Consider the following 13,396-nt stretch of genomic DNA (forward strand, 5'->3'; position numbering starts at 1 on the left):
GCTCCTCATGACTGCCTGTGGACTCAAGAGCCTCGAGCAGGGTCACGGGGCCAGGAGCACGGGGCTTTCCTGCAGCCTTGTAACAGCAAAAAGCAGGACCAAGTCGTGCTGGAACCGAGTCTGGCAATGTGTTACCTTGAAGGATGATGTTTTACTCCTATCCCGATGCTTTCTGCTAAAAAAATAAAATTTTATATATATTTACATGAACCAGGACTCAGATCAGCGAAAACAGCAGCTAAGCCATACTATTTGCTGCAGGGCTTCCAGTTCAGAGCATCCTGCTCTGTCTCAGCAATATAGTCAGTTGTTTGGGATATGAAGGGGCAGATGTGAAGGGGGTTGGAAAACATTAGCTAGCACTCCTGTCAGACCTCTCAGGGAGAGGCATGCTTTGCACCTTCCTCAGAAGCTAATTTAAAACACAAGGATGCACTGAAAAAAACTGCTTTGGAAGATTTAAAGAACAGCACAAACTAAAAAAGCAGCTGCCAAAATTAATTTCCAGCATTAAAAATCAGCACTGTTGAGAGCCATCTTAGATCAAATAATTTATTTAGTAATTCCATGTAAACACTTCAGATTTACTAGCAAATACAATGCTTGCTGTTCTTTTAAATAGATCATTCAAAAAAATAAGAATCTATTATTAATGGCAGGTTGACTAGAGATCTCCATACTACTGTACAATAAGGAATTTGTTTTCTAATGGATTTAACATCTCGATTTTTCTTGTTCTGCGTTTGCTTTACACAAAGCCCAAAGGACACGTTTGAACTGCTCCCTGACGATGCCACTGCGGACCAGGGTGTTTTGGGGAAGGTACACAGGCAAATCCTCCCATCCTGGCATTGGTATAAGCTGATGTGGGAGTGGGATGGCAGAACTTGCGTGAACACTGTTCACAAACACACGCCTTTTCGGTCAGAAAACAGAAAATGAACGGTGAGGAACTTCTCTTTGGGATGTATAAAAGCAACGAACTCCATCGTTGGCATTTACTTATCAACACAGCAGTACACATACACATATCCACAGTCTCGAAAAAGCATCCTATGAGCTGGAGAAAGCAGTGGTTCTGAGGCTTGGTACACCAGTGCACTAAAACCAAAAGAATGATACCTTCTTACATAGTCAAATGAAAAATAAATATCTTTATTTTCTGCCTACTTTATTTCAGTTTTCAAATAAATTTTAAATAAATCTGTACAAAGTATACTGTTACAGTATATATTCGTAAGTTAACTGAAATGCCTAAGTGTAACAACACTACAATAAAGCAGTATAGATTGGCACATCTCTAATAAAGATTAACTTTTACACTCAAAAAATACCAACTCCTGTGAAGACCCTTGATATATTTTTGGTATTTTTATGCAAGTTACGTTGCAAACATATTACAGACTAATTCTCCCCTGCCTTAAAAAGAAAATAACTTCTAATGTTTTTTTCAGAGAACGTGAACATCTTTAAGCTGTTAAAGGGACACCATCAGGCTAAAAGAGAGAGAGAGATTTATTTTTTTTTTTAAAAAAGCAAAACCTTTGGTTAAAAATTGGCAAGTTTTAAACCTTGTGCACTTTTACCCATCTCACGGAGCTCCGACTGCAGTCAGTGCTAGGGACGGCAGGACTGCGGCAGCACCGCCGGGCATCTCGCCTCTCACCGGGACTGGAGAGACTCCTCGTAGCAGCTGGATTCCCATCCCACGCCCTGGCTGCAGGGATGCAAACTGCTGCGGGAATGCTTCCAGCCAAATACCCAAACCAACAAGAAAAGGATTTTTCCCCTTGTGATTGAAAAGGAATTAACACGCATGCACTGGGGGTAAGTTTTGCTTCCCCATTCAGCTTCCCTTCCCCCCACCCCCCGACTAAAACAAGAATCTAAAATTGATCTGACAGTGTCCCTTTGCTCAAAATAAAGACTTTTGTACTATATAAACTAGATATTGAAGCCAACTTGTTCACAGGGTGAAAGAGCCAGGTACATTTCAAAATTCAAGTTTTGAAATCCAACTGCAGTTGTTTAGATTCACGAGCTCTTGAAACTTCCTAATATTTCATTAAATAATTCCAAAGTGGAAATAGGGGGATCAATATTACAGATTAAGATGAGAGTTTTCTTTCTTAATATTTCCAATGATATATTAAATCAATGTTTACATGCTGAAAGTTAATCTTACATTAGAATGTAATGCAATATTGGCTGCAACATAAACCTATAAATAAATCAACTACCATAGATTAAACTCTGTTAAATATTTCTAAGTTAATAAAATATTGACAGTATTATAAAATTACAGTATTTACAATAAGAAAAAATCTAGACTAATATATACCTTTAACAGATCTCTTCTCCAATTTGGGACTGCAACAGAATTATGAATATATGAACAATTTATTAGAAAGTTGCATTGCAATTATAATTTTTCCATTAGATCTAGAGAGGTTAATCTATCACTGCCTTTGGAAAAAAAAAAAAAAAAAGTGACTTCTGATGGTGGCGTGTGGCTTTTGAGTACCAAACGGGTAACAGGAGTCCTCCGCAAGACGTCTGAAGATAATGTAGGACCAGCCTCAATTGCTCAGATTAAAGTTGTATTACAGAACTGCCAGCAATCAGAACCACCCAGGCTGCAAAAGGGGAGGAAAGGTATTTTTCAGCTCAGAGTGCACAGCTGGAAGGGCTCCCCTCATTCTGGACTCCAACTAAGGCTGCAGGAGCTTTGACCTGCACTCAAAAACTGCAAAAACCTCAGCTTTTGGGTTCATTAGGAGGAAATACTGGTGCTCCTTAAAGGGACATAGTTAGGTTGCAGCTATGCCAAAAACACTCTCGCCAACCACGTACGATAAAATCAAAGCAGGCATTTGAGATCCACTTTAGCTTGCTTTTTTGGGAGGTTGCATGATTTTTTTGGGTCCGGGCTGGGTCTGGATTTTTTTTTCCATTTTGTTTGCTTGGGAGAAAAAAATTTGGCTGGGACCATGCAGTCAACTCATTTTCTATTCCTCACCAGCTTCTCTGTTTCTTGAGTATTAGCATAACACTGTTGTGTTTGGGCCACAAACAAACACTTGGGGGAAAAAAAAAAAAAAAAAAAAAAAGAAAAGAAAAAAAAAAAAAAAAAGGAGGCTTCAACACTCCGAAGTCAATTTGTCTTGGTATAAATCAAAACTCTGAAAAAATTACCTAAAGTGATTCCCGTCATTAAAAAGTGCCAGCTGCTTCTGGGGTCCTAGACACCTAGCAATGTCCTTTTAAGGATCAGACCTCTTACTTGACCTTTCTCCCAGCCTTGGAGGAAGAGTTTACAACAAGTTTAGGAAGGACAATGTTCAAATCCTCTCCCTCTGCCCCACACCACACCTTCTTTCTAGCAGTAAATTAGAAAAAAATGGGGGGAGAAAAATAATTTTCAAATTCCTTTCCCACCCCTCCCTCCCCCAGTCCTGCTCACTGTAAAACAGAAATGGCATTTTTAATGTATATTTTTGGATAAATTAATTTCTCAGCCCCAAGCCTGAAGATGCTTGTGAGAGACCTGACTGCAGGCTTCAGAGAGGTGAAGCAATTTATGCATTTGCAGGGGTTTCTACCAGTTCCCATAGTGGGCAGCCAGGAACACCTCTGTCCTTAAAAGCAGGCTTTAAAATGGTAAAAGAATAGTTTGTAAACTCGGGTCTACATTACCAACAGAAGGCTCTAGGTCCTGCGGGTTCCAGTTCCCAGAGATGCAGAGCAGGAAAACTAGAAAGAAAACTCGGTACCTTTCAATCACCTGCTGGGTTGTACTGGGGGGGGAGCGGGGAACAAGAGAGACAAAATGACAACTGACCTTATAAACAAAGGTATGTTTAGGGCTTCTGGTTTCAGGAATAAACCGATATTTACTGGTAAAAGTCTGCCAAAAAACAAAAACAGAAACACAGGATTACTGGTAAATATTGGTTTATATGGAGAAGTTTTTTTTTTTTAAAAAAAAAGTCCTTGTGCTCCTGATCTCCACATGCTCCTGGGCAGGAGCTGAGAACTGCCCCATGGTATCCCTACCCTTGGTGGCATCTTTGGCACCCGGGCACCTCAAACCAGAAGCCTTGTGTTGAGAGAAAAGTTGTGTTTCTTTCCTTTACTCCCCTTAACACTATGTGTTCCTTTCTGGATTCCCCCTCCACCCCCCCCGCCTCTTCTCCGCAAGGCTGATCCTATGGGGGTTTGGCTCAGGAGATGGAAAGTCTTCTTCTGAAACCACTTGGCAATGAATTTGTACATAATATGGTATCTCATCGCCAAGGCTGCTGGTGCCTAAGCCTCACCCGCTCCCTGAGATACCATAAAATATACAAGACTGAGTGTATATTTTAAATAAAGCATTTTCTTGTAAGTGGCATAAACCCATTCATTTTATTTACATGCTTATTTATTTCCAAAAATAGAGTTGGTCCACACTGGACAAGAGAAATCAAGAAGCCATACAGTAAAAGAGTTAGAAGTCAACATTTAACCAAAGTACAATGAAATTCCAGAAGTCTGTGGCTGACTTGAACCACAGAAACATACACGAGCCACACAGACATTTGTACATAGAGCATTATATTACCAATAATATTTGCAAACATGAGGTCAAGATGGCTAAAACCCCAGCAGAACCAAACCAGGGGTCATGGCTGAACAGAAGTGGGTGGTGAACGGCTGTCACTACCGTGGGGAAACACCACTCTTCAGACATTTTGCTTCATTTTTTGTTTTCTCTTTAACTGAGAAAGTCCTAATTTTTCTGCCCTGGGGATCAAAATTGAGGACACGGTGAAGGCCAACCACACGTATCTCCCTAAATGTACACCAAGCAGCTGGGCAATGCGCGGGCAGCATCACCTGTGAGGATGCCAGGGGTCTTGTACCCATGAAGATGCAAGGAGCATGAAACAGCGTGGATGCCAAATGGCACTGGCAACCCTGAGGGCTGGCTGTGCCAGGGCTGAGCTCTGCTTGCAGGACAAAAGCCCAGCCTAAAAACCCATCAGGTCTGATGCCAAAGCAGGGCAAATCTGCAGGGCAGGACCCCTGTCCTATCTGTCCAGACGCAATGACCCTGCCCAATGTTATCTGGCCTTAAAGATCACCTGGAAAAGAAAAAGTAGATTTTTATACCCTATGGTATGCTGTGGGGCTCTGAAAAGGGCCCAGATGGGTTTTGTCTTCAAAACAAGGACTTCCCTCCCTTGCCATGGGCAATTTTTGGCATTAGTAATTCCAGTTCTGTCTACCTTTTCTGGAAGACCACATATAATCCAGCCTGAACAGAGCTATGGTATCAGAGGGTGTCCCACCAGACAGATGGGGGAAGTGATTTTTACACAAAAAAATTCACTTTTTTACATTGAAATCGGAGGCCTGATTGGCAGCAGAAGAAAAAAACATGGAAAAGATGCATTATCTGCATTATGGCCTGGTCTATCAAGACACTTCCATGGACCTTACCACAATAATATCTCAGTGTCTCCAAAGGATGGAAAAATAGATTCAAATCTGTGTGTTCTCCTGAAGAGAATCACAGAAAGTAAAAGGGGGAAGACAGATGTAGCACTCGTGGTAGTTCTACAAACAAGCCCCTATACAGGGTAGAACTGCATTAAAAGGGTATAAATTAATTTTCCTTTTTCAAGTCATCTTTGACACTCACAATATTAAATCTAGGCCAATGTGAATGCTAGTATAGAGCTAATTTACAGAATACCAACGATAATAATCTGTACCTAACAGGATTTAAAGGCAAGTATACTTAGTACATTTAGAAAAAAATACTATTACCAAAATGCCAGACCTTTGACAGCAGTTAAAACAGAAGCAGCCGTGCAGTTTTCTATGGGGACGGACAGGCTGTAGCACAAGTTGCTATTATCATCTGAGCCCGTAACAGACAACTTTGTCTTCTGATTTGTTTTCTAGAACGTTTCTAATCTCAGATGTGAAATACATTTTTAAAAAGAGATGGGCTTGATCCCGTGCAGTTGGGTACATACAACTCCCAGTAAAACTCAAAGCCCAAATTCCTAAAGAGAGAGCACAAGAGATTTTTTTTTTCCTTACATCAAATAACTATCATGCAAGCATACCACAATGTTTTTATATTAAGTACTTCAAAGTCAGCTGGTATAATTTAACTAGAAGTGAGCAATCTAATGAAATTAGTATTTCTAGGAGGGGACAAAGGCTGTGCTGGTGACAATCACCAGATTACCAAGCGAAAACAGCACTGGGACACCATGGGGCTCTAGTGAACAGTGTCACAGGAGAGAGAGTTCACGCATGGCAGCCTCTCAGACCTTAGCACCTAATCTGTAATACGCAGTTATTTTATCCAGCAGTCCGTACACCTTCACTTCATTTGCTTTTGCTACCCAGAATCAGATGTTCTTCCTGAATGAGCAAATCACTTAAAGCCTAGCAATATTGTTGGAGCATTAAATTTCTGCACATACATCACACCCCCCACCCCCCGCAACCTATTGTCTTGCATTTCCCACCACTGCATGCTCACAGTACCAGACCTTATTACACTCTTCTGAATTCTCCAGTCATGGCCAGGCTGAAGTCACTTCTCTAGTATAAACCAAGCACTCTGCTCTTTCAATTGCCAATTCTTATATTTAAACACTAACTCTAATCAAAAGCCTTGAGATGCCTGCAGTTAACCTGCTCATACTGCAAAATCTGATGATTTACCGAAGTACTTACTCTTTGGTACCATGATGTACTGGGGACAGGGAAGGTGCGAAAAGCAAGACTTCTAGACTTTTAAGAAGCCTAAAACTAAGCTAGAGCAGCAAAGGGTTGCTCTAGTTCACACCAGTTAGCTGTAGGTCCTCCTAGGTCTCTCAGGAAAAGAGGTAACACAGGTCTGTGTGTATGTTCTCCCTCAAGAACAGAGACAGACGAGACCTGGAAAATGCTGACTAGACCTTTCTCTCCTCTTCTTCCCTTTCAGCCCATTTTCAAAGCCAAAGCCTTCTAGGTTTTTCTTGGTAAAAACAAAAGAAAAGAGAACATACCCACAACATTAGTTGCTGAGGCATGCTCTGGGATCTGGCAGGCCTGCAAGTCAAGCTCAGGGTAGGAATTCGAATTGGGGGTGAAACATTACAGGAGAAAACTAGATGCCATGCTACCCTGTACTCTGAGCTTGTTTCCCCTCTTCACACAACCAGATTTTGCAGCCTGGACCTAGATGTGCTCACCAGAAAAGCTGAATGAAAATCAACCCTTCTCCATATGACAACTTTGGTTTTAGTGAATTGGTGTTCTCCAAGGGAAACTCATTTGCTCAAAGGCTGAAGACCTACTTAAGATGCAGACCTGGAAGCTTTTGATCACCATCTCCCACCAGACTTTTGTCTACCTTGTGTTGCTCAAGTGACCAACATTGGCTGCAACCAGAGGAGGACTCCATGATATTTGTCTTCTCATTCCAAGCATAATTCTTTACTACCTTCCTGGAAGGATTTGATAAAAAACTTTTAAAACATCCAAATAAAGATCAGCTGATTCTCCACCTCCTGCTGTTTGTCAGCATGTTCAAAGATTCCAGTAGATTACCCAGAAAAGAAGACTGAACAAAGAATCACAGGATGGCTGGGGTTGCAAGGGACCTTCAAAGACCACCTAGTCCAGCCCCCTTTCTTTGCAGAAAGTACATTGCCTTCAACTTATCACATACTGAAGAGTTACAGCACTTCAGTTTCTCCTCAGACTGGAATCCACTGTTGCTGATCTGCAGTTCCCAGTGCCCCATTAAATACTTTAATGAAAAAAATAATAAACCAACATTAGGATGTTATCTAGTCATGGAGAATACTAAGCTATTTTTTAACAGCTCTATTTTTGCAAGTAACTTTAGTGTTTCAGTCTCAAGGTCTTTTTAAATTCCTAGGCAGACCTGTTGCTCTTCCACTTGAATTTACTACTTTGCTCCAGCACCTCTGCCTCAAACACTCGAGTTTCAGATGGAGGCTCCTTATCTTTACTGTCCGAAAGGATTAGGTGATGGATAGGTAGGCTCTCAAACATACCCTGTGCTCCAGAATGACGTTGAGAAGTCACTTTAGTATGAAGCAGTGCAGAAAATTAACTGTGCCTTTAGTCCTGCACACTCAGATTTTCTCCCCAGCCTTCTCTCTGATATGCTGAAGATAGCACTTGCTCCCTAAGGCCCCCTGGCTCTTCAAAGCCCGTCCTAAACCCCTTACTTTCCAGATCACAGGATGTCTGCCATACAGCATGGCTCTTTCAATCTACTTTGCAAGAGCTGGACTTCTGTCTTTTGATGAAGTCTTGCTGGACTCGGGAAGTCCTTCCCTTTGTAACTATTTTATTTTGTAACTTTATAACTATTTTACTTCCTAACTAATTTCCACTTCAGCTCTGAAGCTCCTTCATGACAGAGCTCTGCCTAACTTGGGTATCTGTAACACTTCCAAGTATCTATGGGGCTGCCTTGATAAGTCCAAGGACTTTATTTTTCTGATCTTCTCCCCTGCAATACTTTATAACAGAAGACTCATTTTTAGTGCAGCACCTTCCACCCCTGAGGATGCTGAATCTGTAATTGTACTGTGGTCACTGCTATTTAATGACTCAACAGTAATTATATCTTGAACCTGTTCTTACATTTTACTCCTACATCATGGCTAACTATACCAGGCTGTTAGAAGAAATGATCATTTGAGTAAATCAAGATGTTTGTTCACCAAATTGTTAGCCAGCTCCTTCGCAAGCAATCCAGTGAGATAGCATGAACATAATTGAATTTACTTCTTCTTACAGGTTTATGAAGATGCATGAGCCTGGTTGTCTCCCAAACCCTGTGAAACCCATAACCACCTTCTTTTCTGGAATAAAAATTTTCCTATACCTCCATGTCATTAAAATATGGGTTTTATTATGTTGGATATTTTAATATCCAACATAAATTTGTCTGTGCGGTCATAACTACTCCAATTTCCTCTCGGATTTTACAGCAACTTTTTAGATCTAGTGTTCCTTCACACCTTTATGACCTCACATGCCTACTCAGTATAGTTTGATCGCAGGCAATGCAGTATCTTACTGATTTTCACCACTTTCCCCGCCACGTTTCAATCAGACCAGCTATGCCAAGGTCTTTTTACACCACCGAGCAGCCTACGATGACTATTTTTGTTTCATGTTTCCACACTGATACACAGACTTTTTTTTCTTCCTTGGACCATGTGCCCATTTGTCACTCTAGCATGCCACCCCACAGCTGGCTGCCCCTCCTGCACGCACAGCTCTGCCCTCAACCTCCTCCTACCCTGCACCGAAAAGTCACCCCTGGCCCTCCAGGAGAAACAGGGACATGTCTTTGCTCCTAGCATTCCAGTTCAGTGCCTTCGCCCAAGCCCTGACAGCCTCAAGTCGTCCACCAGCACCGTGTTCAGTCCGTCCTCCCAAACCCCTGTCCACTTTCTATGCTACCTGTCTAGGGATGCTTTGGCTGAAGCCGAAACCAGCCTGTGCTGCGAAGTCATGACTCTTAACTTCCTCTACTTGCCATACCCTTTCCACCCTTTTCCCAGAAACGCATTAAGACTTTGGGAACACGCCCTGCCATGTCCTAAATTCTGCCTTCTTCCCAGGCACTGAAATTTAGCTTCCCCAATATCTCAGCTTCAGGGACGACAGTTCCAGGCTTGCCCCAAGCGCTCTGATATCTTCCAGGATCTGCCTTTCTGCTCAACAGGCAACTCATCAGATGGATCTCCTAATCATCAGGAGCAGAGCCTGTACTTCCCACAACCAAATCCTCTGCCATGCAAACCTCCCAGAGCTACCCTCCCCAGCTTCTGGAGGCATCTCGAGAACAACTTCTCAACCAAGGCTTTAGTATGAAATTATAAATCACCTCTTTAATCCTGTCCAGCTGCAAGTAAAGCTTCCACAAATAAGAGGCGGGGCAGCCAGTGCTGAGGCGAGGATGGACCATGGCCATCTGCAGATGATTTAATGCCATCTCTTCACCAGCTCAGCAACTTTGGCCTCAAGGCGCCTTCTGGAGCTTGGAGTGCCTCCATTTGTTGCGCTGTAGAGTATTTTACCAGAAGATAATTGCCAATGAAGTGTGTCCTCTCTGCTCTTGTGTGCGCAGTTCCTATGCAATTAAGCCAATGTTCTTTGATTCCCACAATTAAACTAGAATTTTTACTTTACAACCACGTAAAGTCCATCTTTAAAAACAGACTGACTGGTAATGGGTTCTTTTTTTAATTACTTTAAACCACCAATTAAGAATCTTCCATTGGACAAGGTGAGTTACATATGGCCTTGCAGAAGTCTGCAAGGACTCATTTACCAGGACTTTTATTGACGGTTGCTGCTCAGAAGCCAAATTTTTTATTTATTTCAGGATTGAATAAGCCTCTGAACATAGCACTGTCAAAAGACCTATCCAGAAACCAAACTGTTGGCATGCATGACAGCAGAGATGACATTTACATGAATTTGCAGTCCTTAATTCAGAATTATTAATGCTAGAAAATAATTCAAAGTCTCTAGTCCCTATCTTGCAAAAAGACCTGCCTGGTTGCCATTCAGCAGCCCCTGGCAATGGTGATTCTACCATCATTTATTATTGAAATAAAATAATCTTTTTTTAAAAAAGAAATTTTGACCCCTTTTATAACTCTGTACCTGACAAGACACTGGCTTCTTGTGGTAGGACAAGATCCTGGTGCTGCTCATGCAACATTTTTCTTAAACTGCCCTTCCCACATGGCTCCTGATAAGCCAATATTACACTGCCAGCTCTCCTCAGCGTCACTTGAGTGGGAGGTTTAAATACCCAATTTCACAAAATCCTTTATCCACACTCCCTAGTCCCGGCATTTCTTGAAGTATTGACATATCACCAAGCCGTCAGAGTTCACCTAGAAGTAGGACAGCTGGACCTGCTTCTGCTGGACTGAGGCAGAAGAGAAGAGCTGGCCCTTGAAAACCCAGCACCCACCTCTTGACCCCCAGGTGAGCCTTGAGGAGTCTGGACCAGCTGACACCAGTGTGCTGATGTACAGTCCCAAGGAGCTGCTGGTTTGAGCTCCTCTGCTCATGCTAAATGCCTCAGCGAAAGGCAAGCCCAGGAAAAGCAAGTTCCAAACCTCAGGAGACTACAGGCAATAAAGCCAGCAGCTTGCATCGCACTCACAAACTATTGCGCAACCAGGACAGAGCACGGAGAAATAAAACATACTCCCTAGCGAGATACTACCGCAAGCCCAACCTGGGGGAGAGAAAGACACTCAGACCAATGCGGCTAACCTTCAAATGACAGCGCTGCTCCACAACGTCCTATCCAGACAGGTCCTGCTCAAGATGCACAAATGCTGTCCTGCACTTCGGCACATGACAGTGCCGCCTTTCTACCCAGAGTCAGAAGAACAAACCCCACCCCAGTCTTTGGCCAGGGCTAACATACCAGCTGGAGGGCACTGTGGATGAGCACCCAGTGATTTGAGCTCGAGTTGCACATCAAGACATTCACCAGCAACAGAAAAAAACACCACTGCTCATTTTCTCCACTCTCAACACGCAGCAATATGAATTACCCAAGCATGTATCTCATACAGAAGTAGCCTCCTCCAGCTCCCGTGTGAAGCCTGTAGCTTCATCTCAGCGCTGGCCACATCAGCACAGCTGATGACAGAGGAGCTACAAACACACCCATGAGTGTCCAACCCACAGCACAGACCCTGCAGCTTGTGTGTCCTTGCATGCCAGCCCCAGAGCCACCAGTGCCTGTGCTGACCCACCCTAGAGCGACTGTGCATTGGTCCAGCAGCATGATGAGATGTCTCTGAGACCCCAGGCTCAGCTTCCAGACCTTCCAGCGAGCATGACAGTGCCACCTCACAGGTGAAAACTGCATGTCAGTGAGACACAATCTCTTGCACCAAGATGGTCACCCATGGGGGCTGCCACATGGTTTCTGCAACATATCCAGTACAAAATCCATTGGGGTCAACAGGATTCAGATGCTGTTTACAAGCTACCTTCATGAGCAGCTCTCTGTAGAAGTCAACATTGCTGACCAGGATGACATTTCAATGTGTAGAAGTTTTTCCCTGAAAAGCTGTCTAAACCTCTCCAAGGCATGCACTCTGGCTTCCTGTTGGCACACAGAGGATCGGCTCCCACAACAGACACCTCCCTCCAAGGTCTCGCTAGTCAAGAGGGCACATCCACGCTGCAGATGTAACTCCACACCTCTCCCCTCTCCAATCCGTGAAAGAAAGAATGAAGCTTTTCTTCACTTCCTGCATATTTCAAGATAGTGTTTCATGAAAAAAACCCTTCTGTGCCACAGCCAGGAAGGCTCAGTACAAACTCCCACTGCCATGTTGCAGCCAGTCATCTTTTCACTTCAGTCTCCTACATGGCCTGAGCCAAAGAAAAGGCTAAGGTCTGTATTTTTGCAAAGCTAATGTCAGGATGGACAGCAAACCAACTGATCACCAGCAAAATCAAGGCATTATCTGAGTTAAGATCAGGGATATCCAGAAGACCCCCATTCAAAGCAAGCGCTCTCCCAGCTGATGGCTGAACCAGAAAGGAGCTGAAGGACGCCACATGTCATTAACCTAAACCTCAAGACAATGAGGTGCAAATACGGGCAGCCGTCTTCACAGGCAATCTCCTGTTTTATCTAGGGCTATGTCTACACAAGCCATCATCACAGGCAGAGTCAAGTTCTGCAGCAAAGGAGTCACTGCTCAGGATCTGACCATCACATTATCTGTGTTTCAGGGATTTTACTCTTCCATGAACTCTACCTTGGTCGGATGGACCTAATGCCCACCAGCTGGTAGAGCTTGCCTTTTGGCTTAGTTACACACAGAACCAATCAGGTCATGTGCTCTTACACTGTTCCATGATAAAAGCAAGGTATGCTATGCCGGGACAGCAGAGCACTTTGCTGCAGAAGCGCAGGCCCAACCTGAGCTGCAAAGCTACCACAGGCACTGCCATGGCCCGGGGAACATCCAGCACAGGGTCCTGGTCACTCAGAACGAGACAATACCCACAAACAGGCAAAACCTACAGCCAGCTTGAGCAGGGGCCCATCTTAGCTGGACATGGTGCCTTCCAGAGCAAAATGGCTCAGGACCAAACCCCTTCTCCTGCAGGCAAAGGAGTGCCAGCAGTATCAACCCACAGAGCGACAGTGAAGCATTGTTCAGGGATATCCAGCCATTCACTGTCTTGTTTTAATCAGTCAACACTCAAGACAGACAGCGGGGCCAGAAGTCCTCTATCTTTATCTTTTCTCATTTAATCTCCAGCTGACATTTTATTGTGGAAACATGCCTCGTTCCTTGCTGTA

General features: G+C 43.4%; 1 protein-coding gene across 1 annotated transcript in view; it reads right to left on the minus strand.

Moving 5' to 3' along the window:
• CYSTM1 (cysteine rich transmembrane module containing 1) overlaps positions 1–13,070 on the minus strand; it is a 70,781-nt gene extending 57,711 nt beyond the window's left edge. The window contains exon 1 of the mRNA XM_055719069.1: positions 13,027–13,070. Within this exon, the coding sequence (XP_055575044.1) occupies positions 13,027–13,055 (29 nt within the window). The 5' untranslated portion in view covers positions 13,056–13,070. The remainder of the gene's footprint in view (positions 1–13,026) is intronic.
• Positions 13,071–13,396: the final 326 nt, after the last annotated feature.

Source organism: Falco cherrug, chromosome 8 (assembly GCF_023634085.1).
Source record: "Falco cherrug isolate bFalChe1 chromosome 8, bFalChe1.pri, whole genome shotgun sequence".
NCBI classification, from domain to species: Eukaryota; Metazoa; Chordata; class Aves; order Falconiformes; family Falconidae; genus Falco; species Falco cherrug.